The sequence below is a fragment of the Amia ocellicauda genome, chromosome 14 (genome assembly GCF_036373705.1).
Source record: "Amia ocellicauda isolate fAmiCal2 chromosome 14, fAmiCal2.hap1, whole genome shotgun sequence".
Classification (NCBI taxonomy): Eukaryota; Metazoa; Chordata; class Actinopteri; order Amiiformes; family Amiidae; genus Amia; species Amia ocellicauda.
Genome location: NC_089863.1, coordinates 4815782 through 4839356, shown reverse-complemented (window position 1 = coordinate 4839356; position 23575 = coordinate 4815782). Strand labels below are relative to the sequence as shown.

Sequence of the window (23575 nt, the reverse complement as noted above, 5' to 3'; positions counted from 1 at the left end):
CTAGTTAGAGCTCATCTGGATACTGTGGACAGTTCTGGGCTCCACACTTCAAGAAAGATATCGCTGCTCTAGAGGCAGTTCAGAGGAGAGCAACCAGACTTATTCCAGGTCTGAAGGGAATGTCCTACTGAGAGACTGAGGAACTGAACCTTTTCACCCTGGAACAGAGGAGACTACGTGGGAACTTGATCCAAGTCTTCAAAATCATGAAGAGCATCGACCACATCAAACCAGAGGAGCTTTTCCAGATCAGCAGGGACACACGCACCCGGGGACACAAATGGAAATTGGGCTTCAAGGCATTCAAGACAGAAAACAGGAGACACTTCTTCACACAGAGAGGCGTCACAATCTGAACAAACTCCCCAGCGATGTGGCTGAAGAGACAATTTGGGAACATTTAAAGTCAGACTGGATAGGATCCTTGAATCACTTAGTTATGAATGGACACCAAACGAGCACGATGGGGCGAATGGCCTCCTCTCGTTTGTACACTTTCTTATGTTCTTATATACACACACATACATAATATATACATACATACATACATACACATAAATACATATATACACAAATTCATACATACATACATACATACATAGGCCTACACACACACATACATACATACATACATACATAGGCCTACACACACACATACATACACAAATACATACATAAACAAACAAATACATACATATATACTTGTTGGTTTTGTATATCACTGTTAATAATTATATCAATATATTTTGTATCGCGTATATAATAATAATAACTCTAATCTCCAATAAGTAAATTAAATTTATGACAAACATACTTACACACGCAAATAGGATCTAGTGAGACTATTCAATATTTTGTGGGGTTGGGGATCATGTTGAAATTACACATTTGATTAAATACTGTACAATACAATAGAACGCTATGGCTGTTTTATTTATCTGTGTATTTTGTTTTTATTATTTAGCTATTGATTTTAACGTACCTACAAGTAACCCATTTATAGATTGACCTATCTGCAGACCACATCCATGAATAATAATAATCATCATCATCATATAAATTATTAGTGTACAAATTTACCAAGACCCCTACTGTAGTCATACAAATTTAATAAGTAATAATAATAATAGATCCCTCCCTTTATCCCCCCCTCTCTCTCTCTCTCTCTCTCTCTCTCGCTCTCTCTCTCTGCTGTCCCAAAGCGCCTCGTTTAACCGGCTGTAATAAATTAGCTGACCGGGTCCACTCCTCCATCCCTCCCCCTGTAATAAACACCCCTCTCTCCCCCAACAACTCGCCCCTCCCTCCCCAAGTCCCCAACTCCCTCCCTGCGGGTCGGTCCCACCCTGGCCTCGCACACAAGTCAGCCAGCTCGGGTTTCAGGCGGTCTAAATTTAACCAACACGGTCAGGTTCCCTGGGCTTTTTTTAACCCCCGAGTTGGCGTATAAACCACTTATTAACTTGGGGCCTGAGGGTTAGCTGACATGGAAATGATGATGATGATCATGATGATGATTATTGTGTCAGTGTATCAGTCAGTCAGTGTGTCAGTGTATCAGTGTGTCAGTCACTCAGTTTTTCAGTCACTCAGTTAGTCAGTGTGTCAAACAGCTAGTCAGTCAGTGTATCAGTCCGTCAGTGTATCAGTCAGTGTGTCAGTCAGTCAATCAGACAGTCAGTCTGTCAGTCAATCAGTTAGTCAGTCAGTGTCAGACAATCAGTCAGTCAGTGTGTCAGTCAGTCAGTCAGTGTGTCAGTCAGTGTGTCAGTCAGTCAGTGTGTCAGTGTATCAGTGTGTCAGTCACTCAGTGTGTCAGTCACTCAGTTAGTCAGTGTGTCAAACAGTTAGTCAGTCAGTGTATCAGTCTGTCAGTGTATCAGTCAGTGTGTCAGTCAGTCAATCAGACAGTCAGTCTGTGTGTCAGTCAATCAGTTAGTCAGTCAGTGTCAGACAATCAGTCAGTCAGTGTGTCAGTCAGTCAGTCAGTGTCAGTCAGTCAGTGTCAGTCAGTCTGTCACTCAATCAGTCAGTCAGTGTGTCAGTCACTCAGTCAATCAGTCAGTCAGTAAGTCAGTCAGTGTGTCAGTCACTCAGTCAATCAGTCAGTCAGTCAGTCAGTCAGTCAGTGTGTCAGTCAGTGTCAGTCACTCAGTCAGTCAGTCAATCAGTCAGTCAGTAAGTCAGTCAGTGTGTCAGTCACTCAATCAGTCAGTCAGTAAGTCAGTCAGTGTGTCAATCAGTCAGTCAGTCAGTGTGTCAGTCAGTGTGTCAGTCAGTAAGTCAGTGTGTCAGTCAGTGTGTCAGTCAGTGTCAGTCACTCAATCAGTCAGTCAGTGTGTCAGTCAGTGTGTCAGTCACTCAGTCAGTCAGTCAATCAGTCAGTCAGTCAGTGTGTCAGTCAGTGTGTCAGTCAGTGTGTCAGTCAGTCAGTCAGTGTGTCAGTCAGTGTCAGTCACTCAATCAGTCAGTCAGTGTGTCAGTCAGTGTGTCAGTCACTCAGTCAGTCAGTCAATCAGTCAGTCAGTCAGTGTGTCAGTCAGTGTGTCAGTCAGTGTGTCAGTCAGTCAGTCAGTGTGTCAGTCAGTGTCAGTCACTCAATCAGTCAGTCAGTGTGTCAGTCAGTGTGTCAGTCACTCAGTCAGTCAGTCAATCAGTCAGTCAGTCAGTAAGTCAGTCAGTGTGTCAGTCACTCAATCAGTCAGTCAGTAAGTCAGTCAGTGTGTCAATCAGTCAGTCAGTCAGTGTGTCAGTCAGTGTGTCAGTCAGTAAGTCAGTGTGTCAGTCAGTGTCAGTCACTCAGTCAGTCAGTCAATCAGTCAGTCAGTAAGTCAGTCAGTGTGTCAGTCACTCAGTCAGTAAGTCAGTCAGTGTGTCAGTCACTCAGTCAGTCAGTCAGTAAGTCAGTGTGTCAGTCAGTGTCAGTCACTCAGTCAGTCAGTCAATCAGTCAGTCAGTAAGTCAGTCAGTGTGTCAGTCACTCAGTCAGTCAGCCAGTCAGTAAGTCAGTCAGTGTGTCAATCAGTCAGTCAGTCAGTGTGTCAGTCAGTGTCAGTCACTCAGTTAGTCAGTCAGGTGATGAGGCGACAACAAATGGGGCTAGAGTGACAAAGCAGAAACAGGGAGGAACCAGGACCAAAGTTGGCACTGCAGTAAACCCCTGACCCTGGTGCCCCACTGTTTAAAAATTAAAAAACATCACTGGAATGGACTGTGTCTCTCAGGACCAGGGCTGAGACCCTGCTGGACTGTTCTGTGTGTATTGGTCTTTGCCTGTCATTCATTGCAAAGGAATTGTTCCTTTTACACATAATTCCCATCAATACCATCAGATTTGTTTCTCTGTAACAAATCTCAGATATAACGACAGGTTGTTTTTTTTTCATCAGATTTTACTATGAATATTGTAAGTAGTACACTGTTGCCGCTTTCCCTGTCGTGCAGCACGGCATGCTTGTCTGTCTGTAGTCCCCCTATAAACGCGGTTTGTTGCGCTTTAAGAAATGCCCGTCACGGTCGCTGTGCCGCGGCTTACGGACCGTTATCCCATTATAACGACGGCGAATGAATGGAGACGCTACCTCACTACCAGACAGGACAACCCCCACCCTGGACAGCCACGGGCCCTGGGCGATATGTGTTTAAATGCACACACACACACACACACACTGTGGGTGTCGGTGCACGGATTTGCACGGAGAATTGGCACGGCCCCGGTCCACCCCCCTACCCGGGCCCGGGGTGACCGCGCCTGCGCACTTGGGAGCGGCGTGGCGCTTTTCAGGGTTGAGTCACTGACTGTGTAGTTCTGGGCTAAGTAGCACTTGTCTGCGAGAAAGGGAGAAGGGAGAGGGAGAGAGAGGGACTATATATAGAGAAAGACAGATATATGCACAAATATAATATTCTAGGGGGGGAAAAACACGCAGAGAGAGAGAGAGAGACTAACGGGTCTTAACGGACGCACGGGAAGAGATAGCGAGGTGAAAGAGAGGGCCGGTCAGCCACAGAGAGAGAGAGAGAGAGAGAGAGAGAGGGAGGGAGGGAGGGAGGGAGACCACAGGACCGGGCAGAGAGTGCTACAGCGGACGGGGTAAGTAACTTGGCCCTCTGACAACCCCCTTCCCTCCCATATAGGGCAGTGCCTGCTGTCCTACAATATCACTGTATAATAATAATAATAATAATAATAATAACAGTAAACGGGGCGTTATTATTACAATGTATCAATCAATGTAACCACGGTGTCATGCGTGCAATAAACATGCTCCTGTCTGGCTACATTTGGGGGCTGCAACACCAGGCACTGTCGCCTCGGTCTTGTGCAGCGAGCTTGTGTGTGTTTGCGTTGTTGTGTATGTGGGTATTTATTTGTGTATTTCATTGAATGCCTAGTTAATTGTATTTCTAAACCGCAGTCGGGTCATAACGGTGGGGGAGGAAGACCAAACTTGGCGAGCAGCTCGAACTAAAACGAGCCAAGTGACGTTGCTGTCGTGGCAAAGTAATAATAATAATAATAATAATAATAATAATAATAATAATAATAAACCTTAATATGCCGTTAACGCCTCCCACTGTCCCCCCAGTACACTAGCTGTGTAGAATGAGTAGCGGACTGGCTAGCACCTATGCATGCTATACGCCACAGTCAGTACATTATAGTGCAGTCATTCGTAGTTGTATTTGTTTAACGTGTCTGTGGCACCGTGTGGCAGACTAGTGCTTGGCACCTGCTTCACCCCGACCCGGGGCCTCTGCATCCCGCCGGCTGTGACAGTATAGGCCCCGGTGCATGGGCTTAGAGCGACCCACGTATGTGTTGTCCGTCTTTATCATGTGCACCGAGGACGTGCATCGCGATCCGTGTGTGCTGCCACGATGCGTTACAGCCCCGCACCGCCCGCACCGCCCGCACCGCCACAGCGACGACACGGGTGAGCGGGGCTTCGTGGACGGTGCGTGAGACGGCCGGCTGGCGGTGGGTGCCGTGGGTTGATGCCCTTTTCAAAGCATTCATTTACTTTATTTCATTCCGTTCATGTTTAAACCATTTCCACTAAGCCGCCTGCGTCCTGCGTGGAGTGGGGGGAGCGTGGCGTTATGCTGCGACGTGGGGCCTGGAGCTCCCGGACAACTATATTTAAAACACCGGCACCGGCACCGGCACCGTGACGCGGCTGTAGACTCGATATGGATAGATATGTGCCAATTATTATATGTGTCGCCTCTCCGGTAGAGACGCACACGGTCTCTGCTTTCTCCCCCTGTGTGGCTATAAATCCCATTTCAATCGCCATGTAAGGGGGGGGGCCGTGTTTAACGTGTTGCTACCGCAGCTTTGTGTGTGTGTGTGTGTGTGTGTGTGTGTGTGTCACGGGTGAGCGATGGGCGCACGAAACAGGTGCTCTGTGCTTAAATTAGCCGTGCGCTTTTGCTGGGCGCAGTCTTTACGGACACGCAGGGCCAGGGTACCCACGCCGCCTTCGCCCCAATAAAGTGAAGTCCCACGTTACAATCCTGGGGTGCAGAAATGAAACCCACCCTTAATCTGAAGGCACTTTCGTGCGGGGCTGGCGTTAAATCTGGGTTGCTCCTGAAAGTATACTCATTTGAAATGTTCTGGGCCTAGTGTGAGACCGCTGCCCAGTTGACATGTGACTGGCCCAATTACATACGTGTGTGTAAATCTTTAACAATTCTCCAGTGACCAGTGTATAATTGTATAGATTTTACATCCCCGTTATTACAATGCACATTATGAACTACTGTACTGTGCACTAGTACTAAAATGATTGCTCTGCTGTATTGGGCTGGTCCCGTTGGGTTATATTGATGGGTTATAATCTATCTACATATCTGTTTCTGTGTAATGTATATGATCTGTCTGTCTGTGAAATGGTATAATGATAATAAACAGCAATATATATGTCTGGTGTCATGTGACGTCTCTGTGCCGATTCAGAACCCCCGACAGGATTTTGGCACACTCTGTCTCCATGGCTTTCGGGATTGCGATCCCCTCCCACACAACCCCTATGGACACACGGCTGTCCTCCGTCCTCCCCCCCCGTGAAGTGACTCAGCATCTTCATCAGCAGTCCCCCCCCGCCTATAGAGCTGTGCAGCAGGATCTCCTCTGCACTGCTGTGGGATTATATTGTCTGGCTGATTTTATCTGTGTTATGTTTGCCAGCCTGTTCTTGTGGCTCTGGGTGTCCCCAAATGACCCTCCTCTCTCTCTCTTCGTCTATCTCACCGTCCTTTTTCTTCCTCCCTCTGCCTCTCCTGCTCCCTCTCCCTCTTTCTCCTTCTAATTCCTCTCCTTCTTCCTCTCCCTCTCTCCCTCCATCTCCCACTTCTCCATTTCCTTCTCCCTATACCTCTCCCTCTCCCACCCCACTCCCACTCCCACTCCCACTCCCTCCCTTCTCCCACACTCGTCTCCTCTCTCCCTTTCTCTCTCCCCCTCGGTCTCCTGCCCTCCCTCCCTCTTCCACTCCCTCCTTTCTCCCACTGTCCTCTCTCTCTCTCCCTCTCTCAGTGCAGCGATGGCAGACGCTGACTTGGACTTCCAGACGGGCGATGCGGGGGCGTCGGTCACCTTCCCCATGCAGTGCTCTGCACTGCGCAAGAATGGCTTTGTGGTGCTGAAGGGCCGGCCCTGCAAGATCGTGGAGATGTCCACCTCCAAGACCGGCAAGCACGGCCACGCCAAGGTCTGCACACGCACATACTTACTGGGACACACACGCACTTACAGAGCGACACATGCACTTGCAGAGACACATACGCACTTGCAGAGACACGCACTTACTGAGACACACAATCAGTTACTGAGACAGGCACACACTGAGACACTCACTGAGACACGCACGCAGTTACTGAGACAGGCACGCAGTTACTGAGACACGCACGCAGTTACTGAGACACTCACGCAGTTACTGAGACAGGCACACACTGAGACACTCACTGAGACACGCACGCAGTTACTGAGACACGCACGCAGTTACTGAGACACTCACGCAGTTACTGAGACAGGCACGCAGTTACTGAGACACACACACACTTACTGAGACACGCACACACTTACTGAGACATGCACTTACTGAGACACACACGCAGTTACTGAGACAGGCACACACTGAGACACTCACTGAGACACGCATGCAGTTACTGAGACAGGCACGCAGTTACTGAGACAGGCACGCAGTTACTGAGACAGGCACGCACTTACTGAGACACGCACTTACTGAGACACGCACACACTTACTGAGACATGCAGTTACTGAGACACGCACACACTTACTAAGACACAAACGCATTTAGAGACTCACACACATACACTGTCACAATCACACAAACATACTCTCACACTCACGACCAGACACACACACACACACACACACTCTCCCACACTTAAACACACACATGCACCTTGGTAGTAAAGTTTGTGTGCATCGACAGGTCCACATGGTGGGAATTGACATCTTTACTGGGAAGAAATACGAGGACATCTGTCCCTCCACCCACAACATGGACGTCCCCAACATCAAGAGGAATGACTACCAGGTACAGAGGGGAGAGGCAGGAGAGCGAGGAGGAGAGGGAGGCATGCAAGTATTTGGATTTTTTCCTAAACTGTGCTTTTCCTCCCCCCCAGCTGATTGGGATCCAGGACGGGTACCTGTCTCTGCTCCAGGACAGCGGGGAGGTGCGCGAGGACCTGCGGCTGCCCGAGGGGGACCTGGGCAAGGAGATCGAGAGCAAGTTCGAGGCCGGGGAGGAGATCCTGGTGAGGCTGTCAGATCCCACTGCCTGTCTCTGTCTGTCTCTCTCTCTGACTCCTCTAGTGTCCAGTATTGACCTGTAATAACTGCCCTCTCTCTCTGTCTGTCTCTCGTTCTCTCTTTCTCTCTCTCCCTCTCAGATTACTGTTCTTTCTGCCATGAATGAGGAGTGTGCTGTTGCCATCAAAGCCATGACGAAATAAGCACTACAGGTAGGAGACACATGCAAACACACACACACACACACACACACACACACTTGTAAGATCTTAACATATTTTAACTCTTCTTCTCTCCTGTCCTGTCTCTTTCTCTGTCTTCCCTTCTCTCCCTCCCTCTCTCTTTCTCTCCCATCCCAAATACATTATGTATTCACTCCCTCCCACTCAATCTCACACTTTCTCTCTCCCTCCCCCCCACTCTCCTGCTTCACCTACTTTGCTGTTTTTCCACCCTAAACTTGTTCCCTCCCTCCCTCTCTCTCTCTCTCTCTCTCTCTCTCTCTCTCTCTCTCTCTCTCTCTTTCTCTCTTTCTCTCAGGGGCTGGCAAGATGCACTGGACCCAAAGCGAGAGAATAAGACCTCAACATTGCCATTCTCTCTCTCACTCACTCTGTCTCTCTCTTTCTCTCTCTCTTTCACTCACTCTGTCTCTCTGTCTCTCTCTCTCTGTCTGTCTCTGTCTCTCTATAAAACTCTCTCTTTCCTTCAAGCCCCTCTGGGTGAAGTTCGAAAAACAAAAAAAACAGAAACATAATGGAAAAAAGAACAAAAACAATAAACAAACAAAAACAAAGCATATATATACACATATATATGTATACATGAATATATATATCTCAAACAGAAAAGAAGAATAGGAACGCAGGAAGATAGGGTGATTGGAGGGGTGTCTTCTCTCGCTGGCAGACACAGCAGGGCGCCAGGCTTTGGGCCCTCGCTACGCCACCGCTGGCCAGACTCGCTACCACAGCGAGTCTCCAGCTCCTGTCCAGTCCAGTCCAGACTCCCTACCCAGTTTTGTTTTTACAGCTCATCTCCCAAAGAATCCTCCATTTTAAAGGCCTGGTCCAGAGTCCAGTCCAGTCCAGTCCAGTTTGGTCCAGTCTAATCTAGTCCAGTCTAGTCTAGTCCAGTCCAGTTCAATCTAGTCTAGTCTAGTCTGATCTAGTCTAGTCTAGTCCAGGCCAGTCCAACCTAGTCTAGTCTAGTCCAGCCCAGTCCAATCCAGTCTAGTCTGATCTAGTCTAGTCTAGTCCAGTCCAGTGCAGTATAATCCTGTCTAGTCTAGTCTGATCTAGTCCAGTCCAGTCCAATCTAATTTAGTCTAGTCTAGTCCAGTCTAGTCCAGTCCAGTCTAATCCAATCTAGACTAGTCTAGTCCAGTTCAGTCCAGCCCAGCCCAGTACTGTTCACTTACACACCCCATTACGGGGGTTGGCTGCGTGTTCCTGCCAGCCTGTGAAAGACCCGTACATCTGGAGCCCCACGATTGCTGGAGGGGGCTCCCGTTACCCCCGGCGTTGTCGCCCCGACTCCGAGAGGCATGGCAAGCACACCCAAACCTGGAAAAAGGGCCCTGGGCTTGTTATTAATGAAGCGCCATCCCGGCCGCACACAGTGTAGCTAGGGCAGCTCTTTAGAAATACGGCAAGCCCACCAGGACAAAAAGGGCTGGGGACAGCTCCCTTAATAGAAGAGGGACTGGACAGGACTGCACTGGACTGGAATATACTGGACAGGACTGGACTGGACTGGTCTCACACACTGCCCCCCCCCCCCCCGGCTCAGTGCTGCTTTAAGAGGGGGGGGGCTTTAGAACAGGGGCTGAGCTGTATTAAAAAAAATACACATCAGAATTAGGGTGTGGGAAACAGGGTGTGTGTGTGTGTGTGTGTGTGTGAACTTGTGGTGTGGTGGGGGGGGCTCTCCAGGACCTGAGCTCCCCCCCCACTCCTCCCTCACCTTGCTGTACTGTGTTGTCAAGGGCTTTGCATTTACTGGCCTTGTATTTCTCATGACTGTGTCAGGATGTGGGGGGGAGGTTGGGATGGAGTTGGGGGTCTCATCGCTGTTGTGTGCAGTCTTGTGTACTAGACCTCCTGGTCACTCTCTGGGGGGGGGGCGTGGAGGCTGGGATAGGGGGCGGTCTCAGGGGGGGCAGGTGGGGCAATGATTCAAGCTGACACCCTCAATAACAGCACAGTGGGATTCGGTTTGTCACTCATTCGTTTATCTGTAACTGTATCCCTTTGTGTGAGTTTTTAATGTTACATTGAGGACACAGGACCCCACCCACAAACCCTGCCCTGCTCTCTCCATCTCGCCCTTCCCTTCGTCCCACTCTCTCTCTCTCTCTCTCTCTGTCTCTAGGACCAGGACTAAGGGATTTTCTTGGTGTAGTAAAAAAATAAAATAATAATAAATATACTTGGGATAGCTTTAACACTCCTTGACCCCCCATGACATGTTTATATTTATTTATGTATGTATTTACTATTATATTACTTTATTTGTCATTTAGCAGATGCTCTTATCCAGGGCGATTATCAGACGATCAGAAATTCTTCAAATAAAAAAGAGAAGAGAAAAAAATCGAACCCTCTCATGTCAACCAATCACCATCCACAGCTGACTCGATCGGTCGAATGGCCTCCTCTCGTTTCTAAACTCTTATGATACTGGTGTCCAATTGGTCAGAAACCAGACGTCTCTGATTAATGGAAAGCCACTTTTCTTGGGAGGAGAGAGGATGTGATTGGTTCATGCTTGGGGTTGGGCAGGGCTGGGGAAAGGGGGCGGGGCTTGTAATTGTCTTCCTCTGCCAAGTGTGTTTCTGTGTCCCAGGCTGAGTTTTTATTTATGTATTTATTTAGAGCTATTTATTACAGTTTTTGCAGTTAGGTCCAGCCGAGCTGCAGCATTTGTACTCCAACCCATTATTATTATTACTACTACTATTTTGATTGTCTGACAGTTCATCCAATCACAAAATACAGGAAGTTGGCCGTTTACTGACTCCTCCCCCCTATGCCACTTTTTTTGGTTGTTGTCTTTTTAGTTAATTGTTTAAGTGATTTAAAATGTTCAGGGCACGCGTAGCTACACATATATATGGAACTAAATCCACACAACGCTCTAGAAACCAGAGGAAAGCCCGCTGGGGTGAAAGCAAGTTGATGGGGACGGCAGGAGAGCTGGACATGGTGGGACAGGAAAAGGGGGGACGGGAGGACGGAGACCGCCCAGGGGGACAGAGCGCCTGCTGGGATCATGTGTCCACCCCCCTCCCCCACAAACTGCACCTCACCACCCTGACCGCAAGGGAGACGGCCGCCACTCGGAAGGCCGCCGGGACTCGGAACAGCTGCCGGGGCGAGGAGAAGCAAGTACGAGACCTCTGCGGCCCACCCAACCCTCCTCCCCCTCTCTCTCTGTACAGATCGAAACACTGTCTCGTTACAACTGAACTGTTATTCCCCTGAAAAACTAAACAAAGAAACGACAAAAACAAACCACACTCCTGTGTCCAGTCATTCATTGTTGTACATGGGGGGGACAAGGGGACACTTCCTGAGTTAAACTCAAGACCCTGTTTTGTGTCCAGGGGGCGTTTCCCGTGAGAGGGGAGGGGGAATAGTTGGCAATCCGATGGCAAACACACAATACTTTATGCCAACGCTACTCTGGTCATGGTGGCTGGGAACATGAGGTCCAGCGAGTGTATGTGTGTGTGTGTGAGAGAGAGAGAGAGAACTCATTGCAGTGACGTCTTCCCTCTCCTTATTCGAACCCGTCTTGCATTGGGGCACCCTCGAGAGCCCCTTCAGTTCCTCAGAGCGCACCATGCAGGGCGTCCAAAGCCTGGTCCTGCGTTCTCAGGGTGTCCTCTTCGCACACTGGGGCAAATAGGCTGCGTCGTTTTGTTTTTGTCTGACCCTCATCCAGACAGTGGGTCTGTAAACTGTACCCCCTGCGTCTGCAGCTCGTTAAGCAATTTAATGACAATCGATGAACAGCTTCGATAAGTGGACTTGCAGCTGAAAAACTCTTATAAGGTCATCAAGAATTACAAATGACACAAACATACTGTTAAAATATGTATAATAATATATGCATTGTTGTTTTCATATTGTCACTCACACCCGCACTTCCCACACTTGCATCCACACACTATTCCTGGTGTTAAAAGCAGGGATTTGGAGCAGCGCAGTCTCTAAACGGCCCAAATTAAAGTTAACGGTATCGCGATAGTTTGAAATAAAGGGATCGCATCGATTTGTGAAAAATGAATTGTTTTTATTCTAAACTTAATTCTGACATTTTCTCCACCAAATCCATCAAATACTCGAGCCCCAGGAAGAATGAACAGAGACCGAAAGAGCCAGTCGGACAAACTAAAGTCAAACTGAAAATAAAGGCATATTTTATCATTAAACATTTGAATTCCTGGAGGATTGTGTCATATCAGAAAACTTAGAAACGGGCGATTCTTTGAGATAAAATTGATAAAAATGCAGACGGGTCAGATTCTACAAAACTAATTTAAGGCTTCAGCATGAACATTCTTTTGGGGGGGAAATCACACAACACTTGAGAGCATGTGATTCATTAATGTTTTGCTGGATTTTATATATATCTTTTTGAAGGGGGGTGGAGAGGAGAGGTGGGGGGCAGGAATGAGACAAACTGGACACAGAAGAAATCTTGCTTAAGATTTATTGGCAGAAAACAACCCAAACACATTTCATTTCCACCCCACCCCTGAGCAGGCAGTTGGCAAATCAAAGTGGTGAAAAAAGGCCTGTGAACACAGTGGGCGACACGCATGGAGGGCCACACGCGTGTCCTTGCTGCAGGCCGGGCAGGGCTCAGAAACCGCTGGACCGAGAGGTCGGGAGCCGTGTCCTCTGATTTGGGGGGGGGGGGGGGAGGGGTTGACAAGGCAGTGGGATCCTGCAATCGGCGCCGGCTCCGGTACTACAGTCCACACAGTGTTGGCTCCGGTCCGGGCCCTGTACTATAGTCCACACGGCGCCGGTTCCAGTCTGGGCCCTACAGTATAGTCCATGAATGGTCAGGGCTTGTGTGTGCAACAGCGCTTTTATTGAAAGGTTTTGGTCTGGTCTGACATGTGATTGTAACCAAAGCCAGCGAGAGGAACCCCAGAAAACCCAACCACAACACAGGAGTAAAAAACTAAATGGACAAATTGAAAATAAACGGAAAATGAAGGCCTCCCTCGACGCAGCACTGAAACTGCAGTGTGCATGTATACAGATACATAGATACACACAGATTTATACACACACACACACACACACACGCACACACTGGCCGTTCGGCACGGGCCACACGGAGACTGCTGGCCGGCTGCGATGTTCTTGTGTCCCGCGGCCGTTACTTGCTGTGGTGATAGAAGCGCTGGCCTGATTGGGTGTGGGAGAGGTAGGCGTGCCGAGGGGCGGGCTGGGCGGTGCTCTGGAAGCCGGCCTATGAGAGGACAGAAGAGACGTCAGTCAAGTGGAGACCGTCCATGGCTGCAGGGAGGGTTTTTGGGGTTTGATTGACCGATCCTTTCTGTGCCTCCCCCTCCCTAGGTCAAGGATCTAACTGACCAATCACCAAACCACACAATGAACTACTGATTTATTAATTAGTGTTTATAAGGGGTGGGAGGGAGGGGATCCAGTGAGAGGGTGAACTGGGGGGTGTGGGTGCGTGACCCAGACTCACCGCGTGTGCCGACTGGGGGGGGGTCCCGTGGCTGAAACTCCCAGGAGAGGCGGGGCGGGGAGGAGGGTGGGCGTACGGCAAGCCGGACTGTCCGAAAAGACACCCAGGGGCGGGGGTAAGGAGAGTGGAGGAAGAGATGGAGAGGGGAGAGAGAGCGAGAGACAGGAGAGGGACAGAAAAGATCGGGGGGTGGGTGGGGGAGGAGGGTGGGACGGCAAACAAGAGGAGAGAGAGAATAGGAGAAAGAAGAGAGGTATACATTTACTGCCGGCGCTGGTTTTCGATGGCGGCGGACCCTGCCCACCCACGCCACCCGCTATCCCCAGCGCTGCATTCATGCCCACAGCAGGTCAGCGTGCCGCTCCTGGCACTCACCCCCGCTGTACTCAGGACCGACTGACCAGACCACGAGAAGCCAAAGTCAACACAGAGAGAGGTAGTGGACTGGGCAGAACTTCACTTTGGTACTGCAACCATTGGCTGTGATATCAGAGCCAGGCTTGTGTTGCCATTGGCTGTGATGTCAGAGCCTGGCCGAGTCGCCACTGGCTGTGATGTCAGAGGCAGGCTTGTGTTGCCATTGGCTGTGTAGCTACAGTGAGGAAAGCACAGCTCCTCCCCCAACCCCCACCACTGTCAAACACATGAAGGTTAAAGCACCATTTAAATTAGTCGTTATTATTATTATTATTATTATTATTATTATTATAGTGGTGTCTGTGTATGTAACTGTGGCAGAATGAGAATAGCTACAGCACTAGGCGTGTGTGTGTGTGTGTGTGTGTGTGTGTGTGTGTGTGTCAGGTGTAAGGGAGTCCTCTGCTGGTCAGACTATGGGTGCCCAGGATGCCAGCGGTGCCAGTCCGAGTCTCTTGAGGTTCCCGGGCTCCTGTGACAGCACGGCCTGGAGCTCTTTCTAGCAGCTGTGTGCGTCTGTGCCCATCATTTGTCTGCCCCCTATAATTATCAACACCCGTGTGTCTGTCTGCAACGGCCTGCGTCTACAGCTACGTGATCGTGTCGTGTGTGTGAGCGTGTCTGTCAGCCTGTGTGCGTGTGTGCGTCTGCGAGCGTGTCCATCAGCACTGACCTTGACCGCGGGGATCTGCACAGTGATGGCGGAGCCGGGCAGGAGCCCCGTGCTGGCGTGCAAACCGCGCAGACTGCTCTGGAACACACAGCGTCACAGCCGAGTTACTCCCAGGAGGCTCCACACCACCCCGACTCCAGAGCCTCAACCCCGGTCCTGGAGCAGCCCCTACCCTGCTGGTTTTTGTTCCAACTGAGCTCTCAATTACTTAATTAAACCCTTACTTGAACTAATAATTTCCTAAATCAGAGCCTTTTAATTATTGTAACCTGTAGGGGTTTAAGTTAAGTATAGAACTGTATAAATAACTTATTCAAAAAACAACTCTTTTAGCAGACAATTTAAAAAGAAATCTGAGCAGGTTGTTTAATCAATTAAGGTTCAATTAAGTAATTGAGAGCTCGTTTGGAACATAAACCAGCAGGGTGGGGGCTCCTCCAGGACCGGGGGAACCAGTGTTCTAGACCCTGCGCCTGGGGGTGAGTGGGGGGGATGTGGTCTGACAACAGCTCCCCGCACTCAAAACTCCCCAGGGCGACCCGTTTTATTGACTGAAACCAAGACCGATTCATTCATGTGTGACTGACTGGAGGCAGAGCCCGTCCCGACCCCATGTCCTTGTCTCTATTGGAGCAGTGACATCATCTACAGAGCGCTGGACAGCCCGGGAGGGTCCCCACGACAGAGCGCCGAGGGCGATTCAGAGACTTTGGCCACCTTTGTTTTGCAGAAAGAGAGATTGAGAGACACAGAGGGGGAGAAAGAGAGAGAGAGGGAGAGGGAGAGGGGGAGAGAGGGTCTGGATTCACACAGCAGACGTGCGTAACGGCGCCAATTCGAGTATCATAATGGGAGGGGAAGCCGGCCTGGGAAGCGGTGCATGCTGGGAGCCGTCTCCCTCCCTTCACACGAAGCCGGCAAAGTCTGTGAATAGCCCTCAGCGTGCGCCCCACTCTCGGCCTCGACGTCCTGGGGTCCCCGCCGGCTCTCGTTGATGACATCACGGGGGGCCACTCGTGTCAAAGCAGGCCGCGGCGTCCGTCCCTCTGTCCGGCCGTCCCTCCCCAGTCAAATGGGCAGAATCATCTCGTTCTTTTAATGAAGGGGACGGGGGAGCGGGCGGTCAACCCGGGTCAAGTTTTGACCGCTTCCCCCCCCGACGCAGCCCTTAAACACCACCCCACGGCGGTTGCAGCGAACCAGAGGCCGAGCGGCCACCAGCGGCACCCCCCCGCCCATGTGCTTTTCTGAGCAATGCAGGGATTCGTATTGGGTATTACAGATTAACCCAATAGGTCTCACTGTATTTCCACAGACGCAACGTTGTGCTACATTCCCGTTTCGGATGGCACATCTTTCAAGTCCGATTGTAATCCTTGAGAGTAATCGCTAATATAACACTGAACTATTACACTATTCAGATTTTAGCCGAGTTATAATACATTAGCTGGACACATCTAAAGACCAGTGAAAACGGATATTCGGAGTTTGTTTTGTGAAAGTTACGTCACAGTGGCGAATGAATTAATGCAGGGTTTACATTGCATGATGGGAAGGACAGTATTTATATACAAGACCAGGTTTATGTAGGCTGTGTGCAACACTGGGGAGACACGATTGATAAAGAGCGTGGTTTTGTTTGTTGTTAGTCTAATGCAGGCCAGGTAGCTGGTATAAATGTCAAATTAAGTTCAAAATAATCAATTACGAGTAATTAAATAATGAACATAAATATTATTTGTGATTTCAAGCACACCAACACTAACTACACTAACAAGCTGTGAATTTAGAAGATCGTATTCTTAGAATATTTAGATTCAGCGTATTCAGCGTCTCGCCTGTCATTCTCCTGGACAATTGCAGAGAAAATGTAATTACACACAACACAAGAAGTAGAGATTAAAATATTATTAAGCCCCCTGCCTAGTGTTGCCACCCCGCCGGTATTTTACCGAGTTACGGTCAAACTTTGCCTGTGTGTCAGAGTCACAGGTGGTCTGGGCACCGGGGAGGGGGGAGCGCCGAGTGCCACAACGTAGTACGCCCCCGGGACGCTCTCTCACACAAGACACACACACATTAATCTCCTAATGCAGGGACTCACCGAATCGGTGAAGCCGGACTGCTGGTTGGCGTGTTCCAGCTGCTTCTGCAGGGGGATCCCAGCGCTGGGGATGAAACCTGCTGGGGAGGGAGAAGTGCGTCAAATTAGGGAGTAATTTTTCCATCAGAGCAGGATTCACTGTGATTGTAGTATCGACGCCGGGGGGGGGGAACTGACCTGGCTGGGTGGGGAAGTGCGTGTGGACGGCGTAGCCCTGCTGCTGGTGGGGGAGGTACTGCATCGCCTGGAACGCAGAGGGGCCTGGAGAGAGAGGGGGGGTTAGACCAGCAGTGACCTGACACACTGACACAGACACACTGACGCACAGTCCCCTCCCTGTTACCTCGCAGCTGGGGGCTCCCTGTATAGCCCACGGGCACAGGCTGCCCCGGGGCATAGGAGGCGTGCTGCGGTTGGCTGACACTGTAGGGCCCGTGCGCCGACTGGCTGGCCTGGTACTGGGCGTGCTCTGCGCTGCCGGAGCTGAAGCCGGGCTGGGTCTGGTAGTGGCGCCCCTGTCAGGTGACACACACATCCACCAATCAGACACCTCTGTGCTCGAGTGTGTAGAGAGAGAGAGAGAGATGGCCGAGGCCTCACACTCACCGGCAGGACGGGAGGCTGGAAGAGCTGCTTGCTGCGCTGCTCCCCCAGCAGTGCGCCGGGCCGCCCGTGACTGCCTGGACTCCCTGACAGACAACAGGGAAACTGGTCAGGCAATACAGATGGCGGGGTTTACAAGGGGGAACAAAGAGAACAGAGAGAGAGAGAGAGAGAGAGAGAGAGAGCAGGAGGGAGAACACGAAAGAGGGACGTGGACAGACAGAAAAAGACGGGAACAGGGACAGAGTCAGAGAGAGACAGACAGAGACAGGGACAGAGAGAGGGAGAGGGACAGGGACAAAGGGAGGGAGGGAGAGAGAGGTTCAGTGAGAAAGAGACGGGGACAGAATCAGAGACAGGGAGAGAGAGAGAAACACAGGAAGAGAGAGAGACAGACAGGGACAGGGAGAGAGTGCGAGAGAGGGACAGAGACAGACGGAGATGGAGAGAAAGAGTGATGGGGACAGAGACAGAGAGAGGGAGGGAGGGAGCGACAAGGACAAAGAGAGTGAGGGGGACAGGGACTAACCCTGCATGCTGAGGAGGTGCTGCCCCGAGTGGAGGGTCATGCTGGGCTGGTAGCTCGCCGATGTCAGTGTGGTCATGTCACTGAGAGAGAGAGAGGGAGAGGGAGAGGGAGAGTCACCATTTGTTTTTAGATCAGCTTTCTTAATATAATGTAAAACCCAAAACAAATATCTAAATATTTACAGCTTAAATGTAAAATAAAGGTATAAATATCTATAACAATAGCTGAATATCACCCCCTCCCCTCCATCCTGCCCCCCCCACCTCTGCTCTTTCCGGCGTCTCTTCTCCTCCTCATGCAGAACCTTCTTCAGCTGCAGGAAGAGCTGGTGTTTCTCCTCCTGCAGCCCCTGCAACTTCTCCCCCATTTTCATAATCTGAGAGGGGGAGGAATGGAGAAGAGCGCGTGGAAGGAAGGAAGGGAGGAACAGTTAAAGGAAAGACACCAAATTCAGACTTCACCAACACTCGCAGCAGATCAAAGACGGACAACAACCCTCCCCCGTCCCCTCCATCTCTCTCTCCTCTCACCTGTTCCTTGGTCTCCTCCAGGGACATCCTCTCCTCCATCTCCTTCTTCCTCTTCCGCTCCTGCTCCTCCTTCATCTTCTGCTCCATCATCTTGTCCACCTCCTCCTCCTCTGTAGAGAGAGAGAGAGAGAGAGAGAGAGAGAGAGAGGGAAGCTTGTTTTTATTAGAAGGTGTGTGTGTGTGTGTGAGACTAGGTGTCAGATGCCAGCGCCAGGGCGTGTCCAGCAGTGCGTCCCACAGTGTCCCTCACCCTGTCTCTTCCTCTCACGCTCTCGCATGATGTGCCGGTGCAGGGCTCTCGCCATGGCGTTGGACAGCTTGGGCCGTTCGAGGAGGGCGGGCATGGCACCAGCGGGTTCAGGGGTCAGCTGTTAGAGAGAGAGACAGGGACAAAGGGAGGTAGGGAGATAGAGGGATGGAGGGAGTGAGATAGAGGTTCAGAGAGAAAGAGACGGGGACAGAGTCAGAGAGAGAGAGAGAGAAATGCGGTTATAGAGAGACAGACGGGGACAGGAGAGAAAGACAGGGAGAGGGACAGGGACAGAGAGAAAGATGGGAAGAGAGAGAGAGAGAGAGAGAGAGCATTAAAACAGGGGTTCCCAATCCTGCAGGAGCCCCTACCGTGCTGGTTTTTGTCCCAACTGAGCTCTCATTTACTTAATTGAACCTTAATTGAATTGAAGTAACAATCTGCTACAGTTTGACTTTTTAAATTGTGTAATAAAAGAGTTGGTTCTTTAATAAGTTATTTATACAATTCTTAACTTAAAACCCCTACTGTTTAAAATCATTAAAAGTCTTCGATTCGGGGAATGATTCGTTCAATTGAGGGCTCAATTAAGTAATTGACAGCTCGGTCGGCTGACGTCAAGGTTTAAATCGGTAAACACACCGTATACACTGACTGGATATTTGGCATGCCCCGCCATAGTGCTATAATATACACACAGCCATACACAACAAACAACAAAGTAAGAAAAGCAAATTAACCATTAATTCGGACCTGTGCACAAGCAGTCTCCACACAGCGCGGTGCTGTGTATAACAATGTATAACAATTGAAGCATGCGTGCATTGCACCCGGGCTGTAAAACCCGCACGATCACGCAGCAGCACATCCAGGCACATGCACCGCTGTATACCGGCCAAAGCAGCCGCGCACAGCCGCGCACAGCCGCGCACTTACTGCCGGGGACCGCGACACCGCGTCGGACGGTGCGAACAGTTTGCTACGGGGATGAGATACTTCCCGGGGCAAACCGGGACCGGGCAGCCAAGCGGGGTCTCTGTCAACAGCGGTCACCGTCCGCCAAGCGCAGTTTTGGGGGAAATAAAATGAAGTCCTGGCGGGTTTCCAGCGCTAAAACAACGCCTCTTTATCGCCGAGTGAAATATTCTTACCAGATTCAACTCGAGTTGGGAACCCTGGGACGGGACCTGGGTGATGGCAAAGACTACAAAATGACCTCCTCGCCTGCGTACACCCCTCTTTTAACCGCTAGAAGTAGCCTGGCTTCTCTGTAATTACATTAGTAATAGTGTACAAGCGAGTTGGTTTTGTAAATTATATATATATACACATATATATATATATATTTATCTCCGGGCTGCTGGCGTCGCACTTCCGCTGACGAGGGCAGAGAAAATGGAAGCCTAGTATGACGTCAGCAGGTCGACGCTCATTTCCGGTGGGGACTTGTCTTCCGCGGAGGACTCTGGGTACTGTAGTTTGTGTCTTTTGCGCACAAGTGTACATTTACACAGAAAGCTTCCATACGCTTCCATACTGTTAGAACTCATGTGTTAAATTGAGCACAGTCTGTCTTTGTTCAAGGACAGGGCTTTGTGTTAAAATTGACCAAAATACAATACAATCATATGTATTTTATAATGATGTGTTTCCCCCGCCACCCCACACAAACTTGTTAAAAAGATGCATTGTGTCAGGCTTTGATCTTTAACACAAAAGTTTGTAGTCCTTGAACAAACACAATGTGTTGAAGTTTACATATTTGTTCTTAGAGTTGAGGAAAATGCCAGTAGTGCAGAATTTGTTAGTGGGATTGATACAACCTGTACATAAAATAAAGCTGAATTTTAATCTGTAGAGTGACTGGAAAGAGAGACTTAAGTCAAAACATAAAGTCGGGTCTGTAGGATCACAGATCGTTTAAGATTTCCTAGCAAATGTTAGGCTACAACAGGGTTTTTTCAAACCGGTCCTGGAGTACCCCCTGCCCTGCTGGTTTTTGTTCCAATTTGTCTTAATTACTTAATTGAATGGTATATTGTTTTGTTAGGGCAATTAAGGATTCAAATAAGGAATTAAGACAGGAGTTGAAACAAAAACCAGCAGGGCAGGGGGTACTCCAGGACCGATTTGAAAACCCCTGGGCTACAACAATTATAATGTGACTGGTGCACAAAACACCACTGTCACTAGGGGGCGCTCCATTTATAAATAGCTACAGAAAGTTGTAATCTAACCTAGATTTCCATACAAGAAATAATTTCAAAATGTGAATGCAACTTAATTTTGGTTTATTTTAGTAATTATTTCATAAACAAACCTTAATATGTAAAGCAGTCTGTGGCTACCTTGCAATGGGTGCTAGACAAATAGTATAATATGTATTTGATTCTGCTCATATGGCCCTAGGGCTCTTCCAGTTTTTCCCTCCATTTAGACAGTTTTGTGACTTGGGTCAAAATGTCAGGTACACAGTAAATTCTAACATGTTCAGTTTACGTGGAAAAAAGTGGCGAAACTGATTGCCTCACTTTTAACCAGCAATCTTAAAATCCCGATTAAAGTAAAGTCAGTAATTAAATTAAAGTTAGGTATGAGAGATCAGAAGTAAGTTTACTGAATGATTTTCAGTAAATTTACGCTTGGACATTCAGTTATCTTACTGAAAACTTATTAGTAGGATTACTGCATTACTTCAATTTAATTTACTCAGTTATTCAAAGTAATGAGATTGCGTTTAGGCAATTCACAAGTTTAATTAGCAGATTGAGGCTTTGGTTAATTGGTGTAAGTGCTGTAACTTTTTCAAGTAAAGTGAACTTTCAAATTGACTTACATTTTCAGTGGACAGAATAAACCTTAAGCAATCAAAGTCTAACAACCCTGAAGTGCTTCTTGGGAACTGTTTATTAACAAAAATGTATGCACATCACTGCATAGTCGGCAGTCCGTGTATGCGTTTGTCAGTGAAGGGATTGTGTGTTTGACTCAATGTGTGTGTCTGCAGAGTGAGTGTCTCTGTGTCAGTAGAATCAATCAATCAATTTTTATTTGTATAGCGCCCTTCGCAGGGTAGCCACAGACCGCTTTACAGACTGGTAAACATACAACAAACGTACAGCAAATTAAAATACATAAATACAATAAAATATAGACCTGTAAACATTTTACATGATCTAGAATAAAGTGAGTGAACATTTAAGTAAATAAACCATTTAGACACGGAGGAAAGAAAAACAAAAAAAACTCCTGTATACTGTACTCTTATTTTGTTTTTTGATTGGGTGTAAACACCCCACCACCCTGATTCAAATGCATACATTCAAACAAAAAAACTCCTATGGATATCATGTAGGAGAAAATGAATCTCTGGGGGTCCACGGCTTAGGGCCTAGGCCTAATGGTTGCCTCCCCTCCAGGCAGTATAATTCATAATTATAACCCCCAGAGATTCATTTTCTCCTACATGCCATGTATGCATTTGAATCAGTGTGGTGGGGTGTTTACACCCAATCAAAAAACAAAATAAGAGTACAGTATACAACAATAAAATAAGATACCTGGGTCCTGCGGTCAAACAGAAACAAACACACACACACACACACACACACACACACGAACCGTGCAAACTAAAATCAAATGCAGCTTACGGCTGGTATGCCTAACATGAGAACAACTTTAAAACATTGATTTATGAACAGGTAACACCTTGTCACAAGTCTTATAAACTAAAACTTATACAAATTAAAACATTTTATGGCTGACAATCTGCAATACCATTTCTTTTAGCATTTGTGTCACACTATTGTTTTTTCTGTAGCATTTGTTTCACAATGACTTGGAAGAAACCAAGAAGCTGTTTTTTCAGTGTTTGCAGTTTGGGTTTGAGAGACTTGTGTCCCAAAATTCAGAATTCAAAGGTGTTCCTCATTGCCTTTGGGTAGTTCAAGTTCAGAGCATAAATCAAGCCAAACAAGAGACATACAGCTCGTTGCAGGTTTGGCATCAACCACGATATCTCCCTGTGGAACGATCACTCGCTGAGATTCGAAGTGTAGGGAGTTTGGAGTCAGCGCTGGTTCATCTTCAGGGATGACGGAGCTCTCCCACTGCACCCTGCCTGAAGTCAGCCTCTGCATCCGTGTTCGAACGAAAGACAGACATCAGTCACATATCCTTAAATGTGCACTGACGCCAATCATAGCACTTAAATATTTATTGGACTGATCAGGGACATACTTAGGCCACCAGCCTCCATCAATGACAGCCGTGAATCACGGGCAAGTCTTGTGACTTATTTTTATTATGGAACAAATGGACTAGGTCCTATTGCTAAAGGGGTACTTGTGCACACAGGTGTAAGCTTATGGTCACACTGATAAAGGCTGCAGCCCAAACCACATCCATGATCAGTCCAATAAAGATTTACATCTTTATCAGTCTACATACAAATAGTCACCAAATCCCAACCCTTTCCCTTGGAGAAATATACTCTATCAGAGGATGGTAAATCAAGTGGGGCTGTAGCACAGGTCCCGGGGGAACTCATAACGCTTCTGGAAAAGGTAACTAATGCAAAACAGGGGTAAGGTATGGAGGTATGGCCACCACTCTTTATGTAAGTGTATTTGGAGTATGGGGTTTATGGAGGCAGTTATTATAAAGTTACATTAGTGTCTTTGAATTGCACCATTATGAATTATACTAAAGCAGTAACTCTGGTATCATTACTTACAAAGCACGTCCTGAAATCTTCTGCAGAGTCATCACAAGGACTGGAAGGCCACGGACAAAAAAACTAAACCAACAAAAGTAAAAGTGGAGTGAGATCAAAACTCACATATGGTTACAAGCATCATACTGATATAACACACACACACACACACACACACACACTGGTCTGATTTGTACATTGCGATTAGCGGTCAAAGTGTCATTTCCTT

The 23575-nt window shown here is 48.4% G+C and overlaps 2 protein-coding genes across 16 annotated transcripts; one reads left to right on the top strand and one right to left on the bottom strand.

Annotated features, from left to right (window-relative positions):
* Window positions 1–3774: 3774 nt before the first annotated feature.
* On the top strand, window positions 3775–11082 carry LOC136768426 (eukaryotic translation initiation factor 5A-1). 2 transcript variants are annotated; one of them, XM_066722644.1, is made up of 6 exons: window positions 3775–4093; window positions 6545–6719; window positions 7468–7572; window positions 7664–7795; window positions 7931–8002; window positions 10933–11082. In XM_066722644.1, exons 2-5 carry the CDS (start codon window positions 6552–6554, stop codon window positions 7991–7993), a joined length of 468 nt encoding a protein of 155 aa, XP_066578741.1. In that variant the 5' UTR covers window positions 3775–4093; window positions 6545–6551; the 3' UTR covers window positions 7994–8002; window positions 10933–11082. The 2 variants fall into 2 exon arrangements, with proteins under 2 accessions (XP_066578741.1, XP_066578740.1); XM_066722643.1 differs by lacking the exon at window positions 10933–11082 and adding an exon at window positions 8331–10236 and having other exon boundaries at window positions 3777–4093.
* A 1410-nt stretch (window positions 11083–12492) lies between these two features.
* On the bottom strand, window positions 12493–20032 carry gps2 (G protein pathway suppressor 2). Of its 14 annotated transcripts, none has more exons than XM_066722596.1 (12): window positions 19784–20032; window positions 18633–18750; window positions 18383–18492; window positions 18116–18228; window positions 17853–17932; window positions 17327–17409; window positions 17064–17235; window positions 16898–16981; window positions 16721–16800; window positions 14617–14694; window positions 13527–13613; window positions 12493–13283 (listed from the first exon to the last, which is right to left on the bottom strand). In XM_066722596.1, the coding sequence occupies exons 2-12, from the start codon at window positions 18724–18726 to the stop codon at window positions 13191–13193; spliced, it is 1074 nt and encodes a 357-aa protein (XP_066578693.1). In that variant the 5' UTR covers window positions 18727–18750; window positions 19784–20032; the 3' UTR covers window positions 12493–13190. The 14 variants fall into 14 exon arrangements, 13 of the variants coding, with proteins under 13 accessions (XP_066578693.1, XP_066578694.1, XP_066578684.1 ...); XM_066722597.1 differs by lacking the exon at window positions 19784–20032 and adding an exon at window positions 19569–19750; XM_066722587.1 differs by lacking the exon at window positions 19784–20032 and adding an exon at window positions 19386–19560.
* Window positions 20033–23575: the final 3543 nt, after the last annotated feature.